Here is a 17,573-nt window from a genome sequence, read left to right as displayed (position 1 = left end):
CCCTGTATGTTCTACGTTGGTTTGTCCTTCCAACATGCAATACCTCACACTTGTCAGTATTAAACTCCATCTGCCATTTTTCAGCCCATTTTTCCAGCTGGTCCAAGTCCCTCTGCAGGCTCTGAAAACCTTCCTCACTGTCTACTACACCTCCAATCTTTGTATCATCAGCAAATTTGCTGATCCAATTTACCACATTATCATCCTAAAGCTACACTATTGTGTCTGTTTCTAGCTTGATTTACCTTGCACTGTGTAATGACCTGATCATTATGAACAGTGTGTAAGACAATCTTTTCACTGTATTTTGGTACATGTGACAATACAACAATAAACTAATGTAGCCCCCCTGGCCAGCCTCAGGGTTGCTCGGCTCACTGTCGTCTAGGGAAACAGCCCTCGGCCCCGGCAAACTGGGTAATTAGTTTGTGTGGATGCTGTGTGATGTACCCCACCCCGCCCAAATAACAGACAATACACCAGATACGATTAAATGATTTACAGTTTATAGATATTACTGGAACTATATAATTAATAGAGAATAAAATATAAAAGGAAAATAAAAGGCACCACACTTATCAAAGTTCCATCTCTTCGTGCACAAACAGTTGGAGCTCAGGACCCTTCTTCTTCACCCCGCGACCCCTCGGACCACCTCGACCGGCCGCCTGGGACCAACAACAGTGGTCGACCAGACGCTCCACACGAGTCCGTCTCCGTCTCCTCGCCGAACACCCTCCTCGGGGTCCGACCCCGTTAGCGGACATCACAGCACCTGGTCCATTCTCTGTCCCTCTCTCCCGCCTTCTCCCCCAAAACCCCGCGCATACAGTATCTTCAAATACACCATAAACATAACAACTATCCCAATTGGTTTGTAACATATTCTTATCACTCTAACCCAAAACAAGCTGCTAGCACAAGAACTTTCTCAGCGTTTAATATATCAAAGAAGCATTCCCAAGTATAACATAACAAAGAAGCCATTTTGATTAGCCTACGCAGTAACATTGAAGACGAAACCCCCTTACACTAATTTTAATGAAGATGTCCTTACACTCTATAGAAATTTCCTCACAAAAGCTGAGAGAGTGCCTTCACCCAAACACCCTGCACCAGTGCAAGGGACACTGCCACCATTTTGAGTGCCACAAAGGATCGTCCATTTGGAACAGGGATAAGGAGAAATTTCTTCAGCCAGAGGGAGGTGAATCTGTGAAATTCATTTCCACAGGCGGCTACGGAGACCAAGTCATTGGGTACATTTAAAGCGAAGTTGATAGGTTCTTGATCAGTAAGGGTGTCAAAGGTTACAGGGAGAAGGCAGGAGAATGGGGTTGGGGGGATAATAAATCAGCCATGATGGAATGGTGGAGCAGACTTGATGGGATAAATGGCCTCATCCTGTTCCTATGAGCTATGATCAAAATGAAGACATTACCAGTATGTAATAAATACAGTAGTTTACTAATTTACAGGCATAGCTTCGCCTCAACTCCCAGTTAAGCAACTGACACTAGAAATGGAATGTTGATGTCAGCTGTTGACTCATTCTCTCCTCCCTCTCCAATGTAATTAAGTTATATTTCAAGAGTAAACAGCCTCCGCTCTTCTCAAAATATTGCTGCCTAGGATCAAGTGTGTGCGGCACAGCAAAAGGTTAGTCATAGCATCGTTTGAGAGGCTCTTAGATAGGTACACGAATATGCAGAGAATGGATGGAAATGCAGAAAGGGATTTGTTTAATTGGGTCACTAGCTTATTTCGGCCCAAACAGTCTTTGCTGACCACAGCGTCTGCCCAATATCCTGCATTTGGCATATACCCCTCTAAGTCCCCTCCCTACAGGCACCTATCCAAGTGCTTCCTAAATGATACCATCATATCTGTCTCAACCACTTCCTCCATGTTCACTCCTGTACCTAATAAAGTGGCCACTAGATGTATATACAGTAATTAACAATACACAATGTTGGCACAGCTTTGTTAGAGTGTTTTTGTTTATTAGCACATATAGCAAATGACTTCAGCCACTGGTCTTCAGATTCAAAAACGAACTGTGCATTAAAATGCAGCTTTGAACGACGGGTTCCTAAGAACCGTGAACAACAGTTAATGAGAAGAGCAGACAATGCTGATTTAAGTTGGTTATTTAGGTGTTTGTACTGTGGCTGCGGAGAGTGAGGTGTGAGGGTGCTGTGTAGCTCAAAGGAAGCATTGTAAATGTGGAATTGTCCTGAATTTTTCTTTGATCTTTAGCATGCAAAATGTTGTGTAATGTTGGGTCAAGCAGGTCTTTTTCCCTCTGAAAGGGGCCTCAATATGATGTCTGCTGTATCTCATTTTGTCAAGTAAAGAGACTGATTCATATCCACCAGTACTTCTCTCACCTGTCCAGCTCTTGGCTCCATCCCTCCCCCTCCTGTCTTCTCCTATCATTTTGGATCTCCCCCTCCTCCTCCAACTTTCAAATCCCTTACTCACTCTTCCTTCAGTTAGTCCTGACGAAGGGTCGCGGCCCGAAATGTCGACTGTACCTCTTCCTAGAGATGCTGCCTAGCCTGCTGCGTTCACCAGCAACTTTGATGTGTGTTGCTAGTACTTCTCTCTTGACTTTGTTAACGTGACAACAATCATCTATAACCTGTGTGTTGTCTAACCTCTCCTATATACATCAGTGCTTTCTACTTTAGTTACGCCCTGTAACAGAAGAGTTCCAAGATCTATTATTTCACCTAAGTTCTCCTTTTGTTCATTATAACTTATTCTGTTTTTCTTCCAACCAAAGTTGAAATATTTTCTCGTTTAATCCATCAAACCCTTTCAGAATCTCAAAAATCCGTTAGATGTCCGTCAAGCTTCCTTTCCAAGAGTAAAATGACCAAACGGTTGGGCAAAGAGGTAGTCTGAGGAGGGCAAAGAGCCACTCTGAGAGAAAGAAAGAGTGACTGTTGGTAAACAAAGTCTCACTGCTCCTGGTGGCCAAGAACAGGGTAGGTGAAGATAGCAATGGGCTCGGTCACAGTGCCTGCTCTGGGTCCAAACAAAGGTGTAATTGCTCATCCTTCACATCCTTTTTTACGATCGCTGGGCATGGGCACTGTTGGATATAAAGAACATCAGTACTGCAGTTCTAACCCGCTGGTGAGTTGCTTGATAGCAGTGGAGCTTGGAGCTGGACTTACTGTGTACCATGTTGCCACCTGCTACAGGAAGGCGTTGGACATGGTGCACGATCCAACAAACGGTGCAAATGATTGTCTTGGACATTTTTCTTCTCATCACAAGACCGTGTTGGACATCGGTAATGTCGAGTACTGCAAGTCCAGGTCACTGGTTCATCCGATGGGGAGCTGCATGGCCTAGGTTGTTGTGCAAAGCAGCCCCTCATGACACAGGATTGCCTACTACATCTGTATGGCGGTTGTCTAGGCCGGGTTGGGGGCCGGCCCTCCAGTGCTGGCTCGGCGCTGCCGGCCAGTGCTTGCTCGGTGGAAGTCAAGCTGCATTACGTTCATCTATTCTTAGTTGGTGCAACTGTAATGAAACCCAATTTCCCTCGGGATCAATAAAGTATGTCTATCTATCTACCTATCTGCAGCTGCAGTAGTGTGTAATGATCGGACTGCTGTGGGCCTGTTCTTGCCAACAACATCCCATGCACCACCAATCTACAGGACCTGACACTCATGGGCTTGGGCTAAATATTTTTTTTATGTGACTGTACGTTTTCCTGTATATGTGCCCTGTGCTTTGTGTGACTGTTAGTACTGTGCTTTCTACCTTGGTCCAGGAGTATTTCTGTTTCGTTTGGCTGTACTCATGGGTATTCGTGTATGGTTGAATGACAATTAAGCTTGAACTCAAACTGACTCCTTGTCTCACTCTGTCCACCAGTAGATGCTTGTGGTTTTGAGCACGAAACCAGGATAACGCTTGTTATCATAATTGGCAAGAGAGTGGGATTGGCACAAATTACATTTAGCGGGGTCAGCCACCTCATGAGAAAATTCTAACTGGAGCAATTTATCTACAATTAATTTCTACGCCACATCTGTACTTAATTTGAATTATTTTCTTATTTGGAATTAAAATTGTTCTTAAAATCAACACCACCTGTGCCACTTTGCTAAAATCGCTTTATTTGAACTACTGTATAGATTTTTATCATGGCTGCTATTAATAATTTTGAACTAACAGAAGGAGTCTACATTACACTAGGTGAAACCTCCACCAGTTTAACACGAGTACCTTTGTAACTGGCTTTCATCAAATACAAAACAAAATATTTTACTAGGTTTAAGAATTATAACTTTGGTTTAAGCCACAGAGTTCAAGAGAAACACAGACTGTGAGGAAGAGCACTCAGCTATACTGATCCAAGCCAGTCATCTGTATTAATTAGGTGATTATTCAGAACTTAACAAAACCCTTTTGCCTACAGCATAAACTGCATTTCATATTATCAAAATTCAAAATACATTTATTATCAAAGTGAGTATACCATATACAACCTTGAGATTCGTTTTCTGCGGGCACCCACAGGAAAATAGATTCTATGAAAACGCACATAACAAAGACCAACAAATATCCAATGTGCAAAAGAGGACAACTGGTTCAAATAATAAAAGGCTAAACAAACAATTCTCGAGCATGAGCTAGAGAGTCCCCGGAAGTGAATCCGTGGGCTGAGGAGTCAGTTTGGTGCTGAGGCAAGTGAAGTCATCCACGCTGGTCCAGGAGCCCGATGACTGTGGGGCAACAGCTATTCCTGAACCTGATGGTGTGCGACCCAAGACTCTTGCACCTTCTGCCCGATGGTAGTAGTGAGAAAAGATGGAGATGGGTTAAACACAGGTAGATGGAATGGGCTCAGGTGGGGGATCTTGGCTGGGGCTGAATACCAGTCTGTTTTCTGCTCTTAGGCCTCAATGCTTTAATCTGGCATTATGTTTACTGAACTACATAGGCTTGATCTTAAAATTATTATCCATGTTTTCAAATCCCTCCATGTGTATTTGCTCCTCCCCATCTTTGTAATCTCCTTCAGTGATCAACCCTCAGAGAACTACTGTTCCTTCAACCGTTAAGCTCTTGTGTTTATCTCATGATCAAACGTACTTACTCAGAACAGGCCCTCCAGTCCAACGAGCTGCACCACCCAGCAACCCACCAATATTTAACCTAGCCTAATCACATGGCAACTTACAATGTTAACTACTAACTGGTACGTTTTTGGAATGAGCAAACCAGAGCACCCCAAGGAAATCTACACACTCATGGGAAGATCATACAAACATTTTTATAGTAGGCCCCGGAATTGAACTCCAAATGCCGTTACCCCAAGCTATAATAGTGTCGGGCTAACGTTCATAGTGGCTCCTTTAAGTTCCACAGCTGCTGTGGTGAGATTTGAACCTATGCCCTCAGATTGCTATGCCAATCTTTAGGATTACTAATTCACTGGTATTGCCCCCATACCACCACACTGCTGTCAATTACTTCACAGTGGTGGGCTGACTTCAACCATCCTGGATTCTGTCATTCTCTCTCTCTACTTCTCCATGCCCATCTCCTCGCTCATGACTTTCCTTAAAATCTGAAATTTTTGCCTAGATTTCTGCTCACTAACCTGAACATCTCCCTGTGTGGCACAGTGTCAACTTGAGTTTAACCTTGAAACATGTTTCATTGTACTGAAAGGTAATATTTAGTTTTATGAGCCGTGTGTCAGAGTCATAGAAAAATACAGCACAGAAACAGGCCCTTTAGCCCTGCAATTTCTGCACTTGCCTTCCACGGGATCTGAGGAAACACCTTGTCAAGCCCTGGGGATTTATCCACCCTAATTTACCTCAAGACAACAAACACCTCCTCTGTAGTCTGAATAGGGTCCATGACCCACTGCTGCTTTGCCTCGCTTCTATGGACTCTGTGTCTGTCTCCCAAGTAGCGACAGATGCAAAAAAATCCATTCAAGATCTCCCACATCTCTTTTGGCTCCATGCACGGATTACCACTCTGATCTTCCAGAGAACCAATTGTGTCCTTTGCAATCCTTTGCCCTAAACATATCTGTAGAGTCCCTTAGGGTTCTCCTTCAACTTGTCTGCCAAAGCAACCTCATGCCTTCTATTAGCCTTCCTTATTCTTTCCTAAGTGTTCTCTTGCATTTCTTAAACTCCACAAGCACCTCATTTGTTTCTACCTGCTATGCGCCTATCTCTTTAAAGCCACAGTTCCCTAAATCTGTTATCGTTACCTTTTATTCTGACAGACACATACAAGCTTTGTACTCTCAAAATTTCATTTTTGAAGGCCTCCCATTTACCAAGTACACCTTTGCCAGAAAACAGCCTGTCTAAATCCACACTTGCCAGATCCTTTCTGATCCCCAAATTAGAATCTTAATAGACCCATCTTACTTTGAAACGAATGGCATTATGATCAGTGGACGCAAGTGTTCCCTTACACAAACTTCTGTCACCTGCCCTGTCTCGTTGTCCAATAGGAGATCAAGTACAGCACATGCTCTTGTTGGGATTTCTATGTTCAATGTAAGGAAACTTTCCTGAACACATTTGACAAACTCTATCCCATCCAGCCCTTTTACTGTATGGGAGTCCCAGTCAAAATGTGGAAAATTAAAATCACCTACTATAACAACCTTACGATTCTTGCAACAGTCTGCGATCTCTCTACAAGTTTGTTCCCCTAAATCCCGCAGACTGTTGGGTGGTCTATAATATAGCTCCATTAATGTGGTCATACCTTTCTTATTTCTCAGTTCCATCCATAAACTAGATGAGTTCTCCAGTCTGTCCTGACTGAGCACTGTCATGACATTTTCCTTGACTAGTTAAGCCACCCCTCTCCCTTTAATTCCTCCAGCTCTGCTGTGCCTACAACAGCAAAACCCCGGAATACTGAGCTGCTAGTCCTGCCCCTCCTGCAAACATTAGTCACTAATGGCTACAATATCATAATTCCATGTGTTGATCCATGCCCTGAGCTCACCTGCCTTTCCTATGATACTTCTTGCATTGAAACAGAAGCAGCTCAGGACATTAGTTGCACCGTGCTCAACCTTTTGATTCCTGACTTTGGCTGAGGCCATAACCACATCTGCCTCCACAACCTCTCCGCTAACTATTCTGGCATTCTGGTTCCCACCCCCCTGCAACCCTCATTTAAACCCCACTGTGCAGCATTAGCAAACCTTCTCACCAGGATATCTGTCCTTCTCCAGTTTAGGTGCTAACTGTTTCTTCTATACAGATCACATTTTCCCTGGAAGGCAGCTCAATGATCCAAACATCTGATGCCTTCCTTCTTTTTCCTGGCCTTTCCAGCACACGGCATAGGTAGCAATCCTGGGATCACAACCCTGGAGATCCTGCCCTTTAATTTAGCATCTAACTCTCTGAACTCATTTTGCAGAACCTCGTCACTCTCCCTACCCATGTCATTGGTACCTACATGGATCACAACCTCTGGCTGCTCACCCTCCCACTTAAGAATGCTGAGGACTTGAATCTGAGATATCCCAGACCTTGGCAACCGGGAGGCAACATACCATCCGGGAATCTCGTTCTCACCCACAGAACCTCCAGTCCATTCCCCTAATTAACGAATCCCCCATCACCACAGCTCAACCCTTCTCCCCACTGCCCCTTAGTCACAGAGCCAGACTCAGTGCCAGAGATCCAATGGCTGAGACTTTCCTTTGCTAGGTCACTCCCCCAACAATATCCAAAGTAATCTGTTGTTGAGGGGGATGGCCGCAGGGGTACTCTGCACTGGCTCATTAACCCCTTTCCCCTTCCTGTCACCCAGTTTCCTGTGTCCTGCACCTTGGGTGTAACTACCTTTCTATATGTCCTATCTGTCACCCCTTCATCCTCCTGAATAATCCAGAGTTCATCCAGTTCCAGCTCCAACTCCTTAATGCAGAGTGTTAGAAGCTGCAGCTGGATGCATTGCTTACAGGTGTAGTCTTTGGAGATACAGAAGGTCTCTCTGCCTTCCCGTACCCTGCAAGAGGAGCATTCAACTATCCTGGCTGGCATCCCTGTTGTTCCAGCTGTGCACATATAAAGAAGCAAAACAATATATAAACTAGGAGAAAAAAAAATCTACGTACAGTTTCCACTCTCTCTAAATGAAGCCTCAGAATCACCACTCTAAGACTGTCCACCCTAGCGATGGCTGCTCCACTTGGCTCTTCCTTATTTTAAACTTTTTTGCCAATCAATCATGATCACTGGTTGGCTGCTGCTCAAAACACCAATCTGCCATGTGTTGATGTCTTATGTACTCAATTGGCAAAGTTGAGTGAGCTACGTCTTCTCATGCTTCAGACCACAAGATCATAAGATATAGGAGCAGAAGTAGGCCATTCAGCCCATCCAGTCTGCTCTGGCATTCAATCATGGGCTGATCCAATTCTTCCATTCATCCCCACTCCCCTGCCGATGCCCTGGCTAATCAAGAACCTATCTATCTCTGCCTTAAATACACCCAGTGACTTGGTCTCCACAGCCGCTCATGGCAACAAATTCCACAGATTTACCAGCCTCTGACTACAGTAATTTCTCCACATCTCCGTTCTATATGGACACCCTTCAATCCTGAAATTGTGCCCTCTTGTCCTAGACTCCCCTACCATGGGAAATATCTTTGCCATATCTAATCTGTTCAGGCATTTTAACATTCGGAATGTTTCTATGAGATGGCCCCCTCATTCTCCTGAACTCCAGGGAATACAGCTGCCAGACATTCCTCATACAGTAACCCTTTCATTCCTGGAATCATTCTCGTGAACCTTCTCTGAACCCTCTCCAATGTCAGTATATCCTTTCTAAAATAAGTGGCCTAAAACTGCACACAATACTCCAAGTGTGGTCTAACGAGTGCTTTATAGAGCCTCAACATCACATCCCTGCACTTATATTCTATACCTCTAGAAATGAATGCCAACATTGCATTCACCTTCTTCACCACCGACTCAACCTGGAGGTTAATCCTACACAAGGACTCCCATGCCCCGTTGCATCTCTGCGTTTTGAATTCTCTCTCCATCTAAATAATAGTCTTCCCATTTATTTCTTCCACCGAAGTGCATGACCATACACTTTCCAACATTGTATTTCATTTGCCACTTCTTTGCCTATTCACCTAAACTATCTAAGTTTCTCTGCAGGCTCTCTGTTTCCTCAACACTACCCGCTCTTCCACCTATCTTTGTATCATTGGCAAATTCAGCCACAAATCCATTAATACCCTAGTCCAAATCACTGACGTACATCGTAAAAAGCAGTGGTCCCAACACGGACCCCTGTGGAACTCCAGTGGTAACTGGCAGCCAGCCAGAATAGGATCCCTTTATTCCCACTCTCTGTTTTCTGCTGATCAGCCAATGCTCCACCCATGCTAGCAACTCCTCTGTAATTCCATGGGCTCTTACCTTGCTAAGCAGCCTCATGTGCAGCACCTTGTCAAAGGCCTTCTGAAAATCCAAGTACACCACATCTACTACATCTCCTTTGTCTACCCTGCTTGTAATTTCCTCCAAAAATTGCAGTAGCTTAGTCAGGATTTTCTTTCAGGAAACCATGCTGGCTTTGGTCTATCTTGTCATGTGCCTCCAGGTACTCTGTATTCTCATCCCTAACAATAGATTCCAACAACTTCCCAACCACTGATGTCAGGTTAACAGGTCTATAGTTTCCTTTCTGCTGCCTCCCACCCTTCTTAAATAACGGAATAATACTTGCAGTTTTCCAGTCATTTGGTACAGAATCTATCAATTCTTGAAAGATGATTGTTAATGCTTCCACAATCTCTCCAGCTACTTCCTTCAGAACCCCAGGGTGCATTCCATCAGATCCAGGAGATTTATCACCCTCAAACCATTAAGCTTCCTAAGCACCTTCTCAATCATAATTTCCACTGCACAGACTTCACTTCCCTTACACTCTTCAATGTCCGCTATACTGCAGGTGACTGTGAAGACTGATGCAAAATACACATTCAGTTCTTCTGCCATCTCTGCATCTCAAATTACAATATCTCCAGCATCATTTTCTATTGGTGCTACATCTACCCTCAACTCTCTTTTACCCTTTATATACTTAAAAAAGCTTTTAGTATCTTCTTTGATATTAGTCGCCAGCTTCCTTTTGTAATTCACATTTTCCTTTCTAATGACCTTCTTAGTTTGCTTCTGCAAGTTTTTAAAAGCTCCCCAATCCTCTATCTTCTCACGACTTGGCTTCCTTGTATGCCCTCTCTTTTGCTTTTACTTTGGCTTTGACTTCACTTGTCAGCCACAGTAATGTCCTTCTTCCATTTGAAAATTTCTTCTTATTTGGAATATATTTGTCTTGCACTTCCCTCATTTTTCACAGAAACTCCAGTCATTGCTGCTGTGCTGTCCTTCCTGCTGTTGTCCCTTTCCAGTCAACTTTGGCCAGTTCCCCTCTCAGGCTATTGTAATTTCCTTTATTCCACTGAAATACCAACACATTGGAATTTAGTTTCTCCTTCTCAAATATGAAAGATCGCTGATTGGCCACTGCTCAAAACACCAAACTGCCGTGAATCAATGCCTTACGTACTCATTTGGTGAATCTGAGTGAGCTATGTCTTCTCGAGCTTCGGATCTACAACTGGCCGCTGCTCAAAACACCCAAACTGCCGTATGTTGATGCCTTATGTACTCAATCAGCAAACATGAGTGTGCTGTCTGTCTGTATCTTGTTTTACGGCGGTTGGCATCCAGCTTAATGGTGCATTACCGCCACCCTCTGCTCCAGAAACATGAGTGTGCTACATCTTATCACGGTTTAAATCGCTACTGTTGCTCGAGGTGGCCGGGTTTGGAGTTTAATTCTGGTGCCTTCTGAAAGGAAGTTTAAACGTTCTTCCCCCTGTGCCACGTGGATTTCCTCGTGCAGTCCAAACATGTATTGATTAGTAGGCTATTTGGTCATTGCAAATTGTCCTGTGATTAAGCTAGGGGTTAAATTGGTGGTGTTGGAGGGGAGGGGGAGGGGGAGGGAGGAGGGGGGAGGGAGGAGGGGGGAGGGAGGAGGGGGGAGGGAGGAGGGGGGAGGGAGGAGGGGGGAGGGGGAGGAGGGGGGAGGAGGGGGGAGGAGGGGGGGAGGAGGGGGAGGGAGGAGGGGGAGGGAGGAGGAGGGGGGAGGAGGAGGGGGGAGGAGGAGGGGGGAGGAGGAGGGGGAGGGGGAGGGGGGAGGGGGAGGGAGAGGGAAGGGGAGGGGGAGGGAGAGGGAAGGGGAGGGGGAGGGAGAGGGAAGGGGAGGGGGAGGGAGGGGGAGGGAGGAGGGAGGGGGAGGGGGAGGGAGGGGGAGGGGGAGGGGGGAGGGAGGGGGGGGGAGGAGGGAGGGGGAGGGAGGAGGGAGGGGGAGGGAGGAGGGAAGGGGAGGGGGAGGGAGGAGGGAAGGGGAGGGGGAGGGGGAGGAGGGAAGGGGAGGAGGGAAGGGGAGGGGGAGGGGGAGGGGGAGGAGCTCGGTAGGCTGGGTGCCTGTTCCACGTTTATCTCTAAATAAATAAATAATATTCTAGGGAGGAAGGTTTTTAAGATTATGAGTAGGTTTGATGAGGTGGAGTAGAGAGATCGTCTTTTCAGAAGGTAAGTGTATGGAGGAGGGCTTATAGATTTAGAACAAGGCGAGAATGTGGATCTTATTGGCACATAAAATTGTTGATAGGAACGGGAGGGAAAGGTGGATGATGACACAAGAGGTGAGAAGAGGTTTCTGACTTCTGCCCACTTGATTCCAGTCCTGATGAAGGGTTTCCTGTCGGAAACGTCGACTGTTTGTTCCTCCCTGTAGATATTGCCTCACTGCCCCCGGCATTTTGCGTGTGATGCTCAGTGTGCAGAGGTTGGCTGGGAAACAAGGAAGATGTACAACTTCAGTGTAGAGCACACACCATTTTTTTGTGACACCTTCACTGTGACTTTTGTACTGTGGGGGAATTCTTCAGGGAAACAGTGACAAAGGCGCACTGCCCTGTCTCCCTTCCCAGCGATGGCGGAGTCGATAAAAGGATCCGGCTTCCGTTCTCAGGCTCCCGCTGCGTAACCCGAAACCACTGGCCACATCATTTCACACTGGGACTTCGCCCCCTCTCTCTCTCTGCAGCCACCGCCCACCCTGGGCTCGAAATGCCTTTGTTCCGAGGCTGGCCTCTGCTTCTCCGGCTCGGGACACCCCACAGACCAGGAGCTCCACTGAATTCACACACAGTCCCCTCCGGCTCTCTTCCCTCCTGCCGGTCACTTCTGCGATCTCGTTATCACCAAGGCGTGCTGACCCCTCGTTTGGCGCGGCGGACAGTGGTTTCCCATCTCCCGCTGGCAATCCTGCACAGAACTACCAGCTGGGCTCCCAGTTCCGCCATTGCCAAATTCTGGACCGTCCGGAAGTTTTTTTTGGGGGGGAGGTCATATTTTCCGTTTTGTTGTGGATTTATTCGTATTCAGATTCCTAAAAGCACTTTGGAAGTGTTGGTAATTACCTCAGGCAAGGGGAGATTAGTTACTCACTTCATAACGTCATTTTTTCTTTTTATAACGTTTAGTACAGACAAGTAGCCCAAATGAGTAGCCCAGCAGCTTGTGTCGATGTGATGGGTAAAACCGCATCCCACAGCCGTTGGGCCTCCTCAACAACTTTTGATTGTTCCCTCAAAAAAGCTGACCTCGGACTCCAGTCCCGTTCCCATCTCACTCCCCGTAAATCACTGTTTCCCGCAGGATTCCGACGCCCACGCCTTTCAGCTTGTGACTAAAATGGTCCAATCTTTATTTTTAAACAAATCGAGAATTTTTTTTTAAAGCGCACAGTTCACTTGTGGTGCGATGGGTTATTTTGGACCATTCCCTCAGCTAGTGCTTGTTGGACCCGCACCCCGTCCAACGCTAAGAATACCGCAACGCTCACTCGAGAGAGGAGTTGGCTCCAAACTAAGTGGAAAGTTCCCATGACAACCTCCCCGAGTTATTTTAAGTATTAACACTGCATGCCAAACTAAGCAGCGCATGTTGCCCGATGTCGCGCGGATAAAGGAAACTCCAGGCGTGCAGAAACAAGAAGTTAATGGCTCAGGCTGAACGACCAAAGAATCACACGCGGCCGCTAGAAATAGAGATGCGGTCTTCCCAGCTACAGGTGACACAGAGGTTGACTGGAAGTCAAAACCTCATTAAAACACGGCCTGATATAAACCGCCCCTATTCACTAGACGCCGCTCTTCCAGATTCACAGCCGTTGATGTCTGGGACCCAACTATCTCAGAACTAATAAAACCACGTTAATTTCCCTTATCCCGCTCTCTGTTAAGAAATTCCAAGTCCGTACCTTGAATCCAATGTAGGAGCTCCGGTAGAAACAACACAGGGCTGCCGAAAGTGTTCTTAAAATGCTGCATCTTTCAGTCATGTTTGAAGATGTTGACAATCCGTTAACTTTTTTAAGCAGCAGAGGAGACTGAGGGACTAAAACACTACAGAGTTTCTGACAGCTAGCGAAAAGCCCATTACCAAGACCCCCAGCTCGATGTGTCTGGGAGTCTTTCTTATCCGCTCGTCAGCTTGGAGTGCTTTCTGACGAATAAGACTGTGAGGCTCCTTCTGACAGCTCCCCTCGGCAGCCCATGTATGGACAGCAGGGCTTCTCATGTGATTCCGGTACTAAATACTCCCCTCCGTCTGGGCGCAGACTTCAGCAGAGAGACTGTTAATGACGGATACTCGGCATCCTCAGCCCTCACTCACTCACCGCTGCCTGTTAGCGCGGCCTTACCTGGAATACCATTGCGATGAATTTCTATTCTCTGCCGTCAAAAAGTCTGCACTGAAGTAACGGATACTCCCTTTGTAACATTGAAAATTAATTGCTGGATTCACTCATCCAAATTATACAGAATACGCCTTCCCCATCATTAATGAAGCAACTCCTGGCTAATTGCCAATTACACGCATTTGAAAGGTCCTTTAATATTGAAAGTGCAAACTCCCAGTCCTCGGAACTCACTACCAAAAAAAAGCTACTCTAACTGAAGAAAAGAATTACTACCGAGGTGTACCGCAGCCTTGCATGTTTCAAATTTTCCCTTCTAACTAATCATTAACGCACAACACTCCCAGAGAACGGCAGGGTTCAGAAAGAACAAGTTGGCATGCAGGGAAATGTCAGCGTGTGCTCATTCGGTATTAGGAATGGGTCGGGGTGTGAGTGACCTCATCCCACAGCCCATTCTCTCACCACAGACTGTTCGGACAGGCTAACGGCTCTGGGAATAGAAACCACTCATCCAGGCAACATTGAAACATCTCACATACTCAACTAAAGAAGTGGGAGTGAGCTGAGGCTTTATAAGGCATTTGGCCAGAGAGCACACCACTTGTGAGCAGTTTGGGGTGATTTATCAAAGAAAAATGTGCTGGATTTGGAGGGGGTGGCTGGGAGGGGGTCACTGGAATGGTCATGGGGATGAAAGTGTTAACATTTGAGGAGTGTTTGATGGTTCTGGGCCTGTACACCCTGAAGTTTAGAAGAATGAGGGAGGATCTCAGTGATACCTATTGAATACTGAGAGGCCTGGATAGAGTGGACATTGAGAGGATGTTTCATATAGTGGGGGAATCTAGGATCAGCGGGTACTGTCTCGGAATACAAGGATCCTCCTTCAGAACAGAGATGAGGAGGAATTTCTTTCGCTATAGGGTGGTGAATTTGTGGAATTCATTGCCACAAACATCTGTGGAGGCCAAGTCATTTTGCATATTTAGGGTGGAGGTTGATTGGTTCTTGATTAGTAAGGGTGTCAAAGACACTAAACAACAAAGATTTTACTTCCTGAATACCTTTAGGTGTATCTTATGAATTTTGGGCTACCGATCATGAAAATCACCATGAAATTTCCCTATCACGTACCATTTTTTAAATAAACTTATGTTTATTATTTCAATTCATAATTCAAGTCAATTAAAATGTTTGCCTACAATGTAAGCTGAAAAGTTTCCTATCTTGTCCAGGTGTGCTTGGGCACACTTAGGTGGCACAGCTGCTGCATGGCAGGACAGGTTTTAGTAATTTGTTCTTTCTCCAAATTCCTATGTGACACAAGTAGTCTGAAATTATATTTGCGTTCATCTTCAAGCAGTCTATCATAAACAAAAATAATTCTAAGGAAGAAACACTTCTGAAAAAACTTGTTGTCCTGTGAGATTACAGAGAGAAGGCAGAAGAATGGTGTTGAAAGGGATAATAAATCAGCCATGATGGAATGGCAGAGCAGTCTCAATGGGACAAATAATTTCATGGTTTTATGATTTTTTTTCTCTACCTAGTTAACAACTGGAAGCCACATGTAACTCTGAGAATTTCTTGTGTTTTTACCCTCTATCGACTTTCACTAGTCTCCTTATCCTAGGAGAACAGCTAGGCAGGATGTGAAGCGATCTTATACGGGCACTTAATGCCAATGATATTCTGGTGCAGAGCTGAGGAAGTGCCACTTTGTCAGTAGTGCCGTCTTTCAGACAGAATCCATCATGTTCTTGCTCTTCTCCATTCTCAGGGATGCATGGGTTTTGTGAACATAATCAACACTCTTAAATACAACAAGGAACCACAATGAAGTGTCTCAGCCCGAAACAGTGGCCTCCAAATCGCTGCCTGACTTGTTGAGTTCCTCCAGCGTTTTATATGTGTTGCTCAAGATCTCCAGCACCTGCAGAATCTCTTGTGTTTAAGAAATCCTTAATGTTCCTTTTGTAAATTGTAAAAATAAAATTGCATGACTTAACTGATAATTGTTTAAATATACTGTATATTCATAGAAAGATTGCTTTGATTGGTGATGTATTAAAATGCTTAATATGATAAAGGGAACATAGTACATTTTGGCCCTCAGCCCATGATGTTGTTCTGACCTTTTCAGACATGGTTACTTTGCTTTGTATTTTAATTTCAAGTGGCATTTAATTGTGAAGCATTGGCACTTGGTTACTGTATCCATCCTCGGCTCAGCAGTTCAAGGCTAATCAATGAGCCTTCAATGTTGTAGGAACTCTCTGTGTGTAGAAGTTACAGTATTGTGCCTTCTAAGATCAATCTAACTCTTCCTTCCTACATAGCCCTCCATTTTTTCCATCATCCATGTGCCTATCTAAGAGTTTCTTAAGTATTCCTAATGTATCTGGCTCTAACACCACCCCTGGCAGAGTGTTACCAACTCCCTGCGAAATAAACTTACGTTTGACATCTCCCTATACATTTCTCCAATCACCTTAAATTTAATTAAATTATGGAAAACCTGAACCTTTCCAATATTTTAAGTGTCAAGAATAAGGACCAGAGAAAAAATGGCCAGGAAAAATGTTGTCATACTGGGAATTGTGAAGCTGGGAAATTCACTTGAGATGTAGTGGTTGAAATGGAAACCCTTTTCAAATTCAAGGCAGAATTACATTTGTGGATAATGGAAAAAGGGATGGTCAGTGTAATTTCAATTGTCTGCCTGCCTGATTCTCTAAATTCATGGCCTGTTTCCATAGTGTAACTTCTGTAACAGTTAACCATGGAAATTCCTCATTAGAAACGGGCAGCTTCAAGGCAAGTGTTTTGGGAAATCATTAAACAATGACTCATTCTTCTAGATCATTAAGTTCTGCACACCAGCAGCTTATGCAGGTGAGACTGAGACAGGGGAGTCCCACACCAAGGCAAGTGTTACAGCACCATGGAAATTTCAGACATGGTTACTTTGCTTTGTATTTTAATTTCAAGTGGCATTTAATTGTGAAGCATTGGCATTTGGTTACTGTATCCATCCTCGGCTCTGCAGTTCAAGGCTAATCAATGAGCCTTCAATAATGCAGGAAGTCTCTGAAACAACTCTGTGTGCAGAAGTTACAGGGTACGTCCACACTACGCTGGATAATTTTGAAAACAAAGCTTTTTCTCTTCGCTTTGACCTTCTGTCCACACTGAAACGGTGTTTACACCCCCCGAAAACGGAGATTTTCAGAAATGGTCTCCAGAGTGAATAAATCTGAAAAAGCCGAATATCCGTTGTAGTGTGTACGGGGTAAACGGAGAGATTTAAAAACGCTGTCATGACAACACCACAACAACAATGCTATTTCTGCTTCCGCTTGGTACTGCGCAAGCACTGCCGTACGGTTGTTATAACGCGCAGTCGGTGTGAACGGTGTGAGAGTTAAATTGTAAAGCGAGCTTTTTTGACTATTTAAAAACGCTGTCATGGCGTGCCGAAACAGATGGTCGCAGCGCGGCATTTCATTGTTTTCTTGAATGCAATTCCCCACATAACCTAACAATTTCAGAACAGGCGGCAACAAGACTGAAGCCAGAAGAGTTAGAAATGTACTCACCAAATACTTTGACCCATAGCTTACTGAATAAATAAGTATATTCTCTTTGCCCTGTTTTCTGTTCTTGCTTGTATTAGGATGGTTTACCTATTTATGCCAGTACTTCTCTGACAATAGATGTGTAACAGCCTAATGTAACATT

General features: G+C 44.9%; 1 protein-coding gene across 10 annotated transcripts in view; it reads right to left on the bottom strand.

Annotated features, from left to right (window-relative positions):
* Window positions 1-17,573, bottom strand: part of bcar3 (BCAR3 adaptor protein, NSP family member) — a 215,145-nt gene that overhangs the window by 30,684 nt on the left and 166,888 nt on the right. Inside the window, exon 1 of one of the 10 annotated variants that reach the window (XM_063064633.1) lies at window positions 13,389-13,815. The exons of the other annotated variants lie outside the window; for them this stretch is intronic. Coding sequence (XP_062920703.1) covers window positions 13,389-13,469 — 81 coding nt within the window. The 5' untranslated portion in view covers window positions 13,470-13,815. Of the gene's footprint in view, window positions 1-13,388; window positions 13,816-17,573 lie in introns of those variants that run through there. 10 annotated transcript variants of the gene reach the window in all.

The sequence above is a fragment of the Mobula hypostoma genome, chromosome 12 (genome assembly GCF_963921235.1).
Source record: "Mobula hypostoma chromosome 12, sMobHyp1.1, whole genome shotgun sequence".
NCBI lineage: Eukaryota > Metazoa > Chordata > Chondrichthyes > Myliobatiformes > Myliobatidae > Mobula > Mobula hypostoma.
Note: the sequence above shows the minus strand (reverse complement) of the source record. Positions and strands in the feature narration are given on the sequence as shown.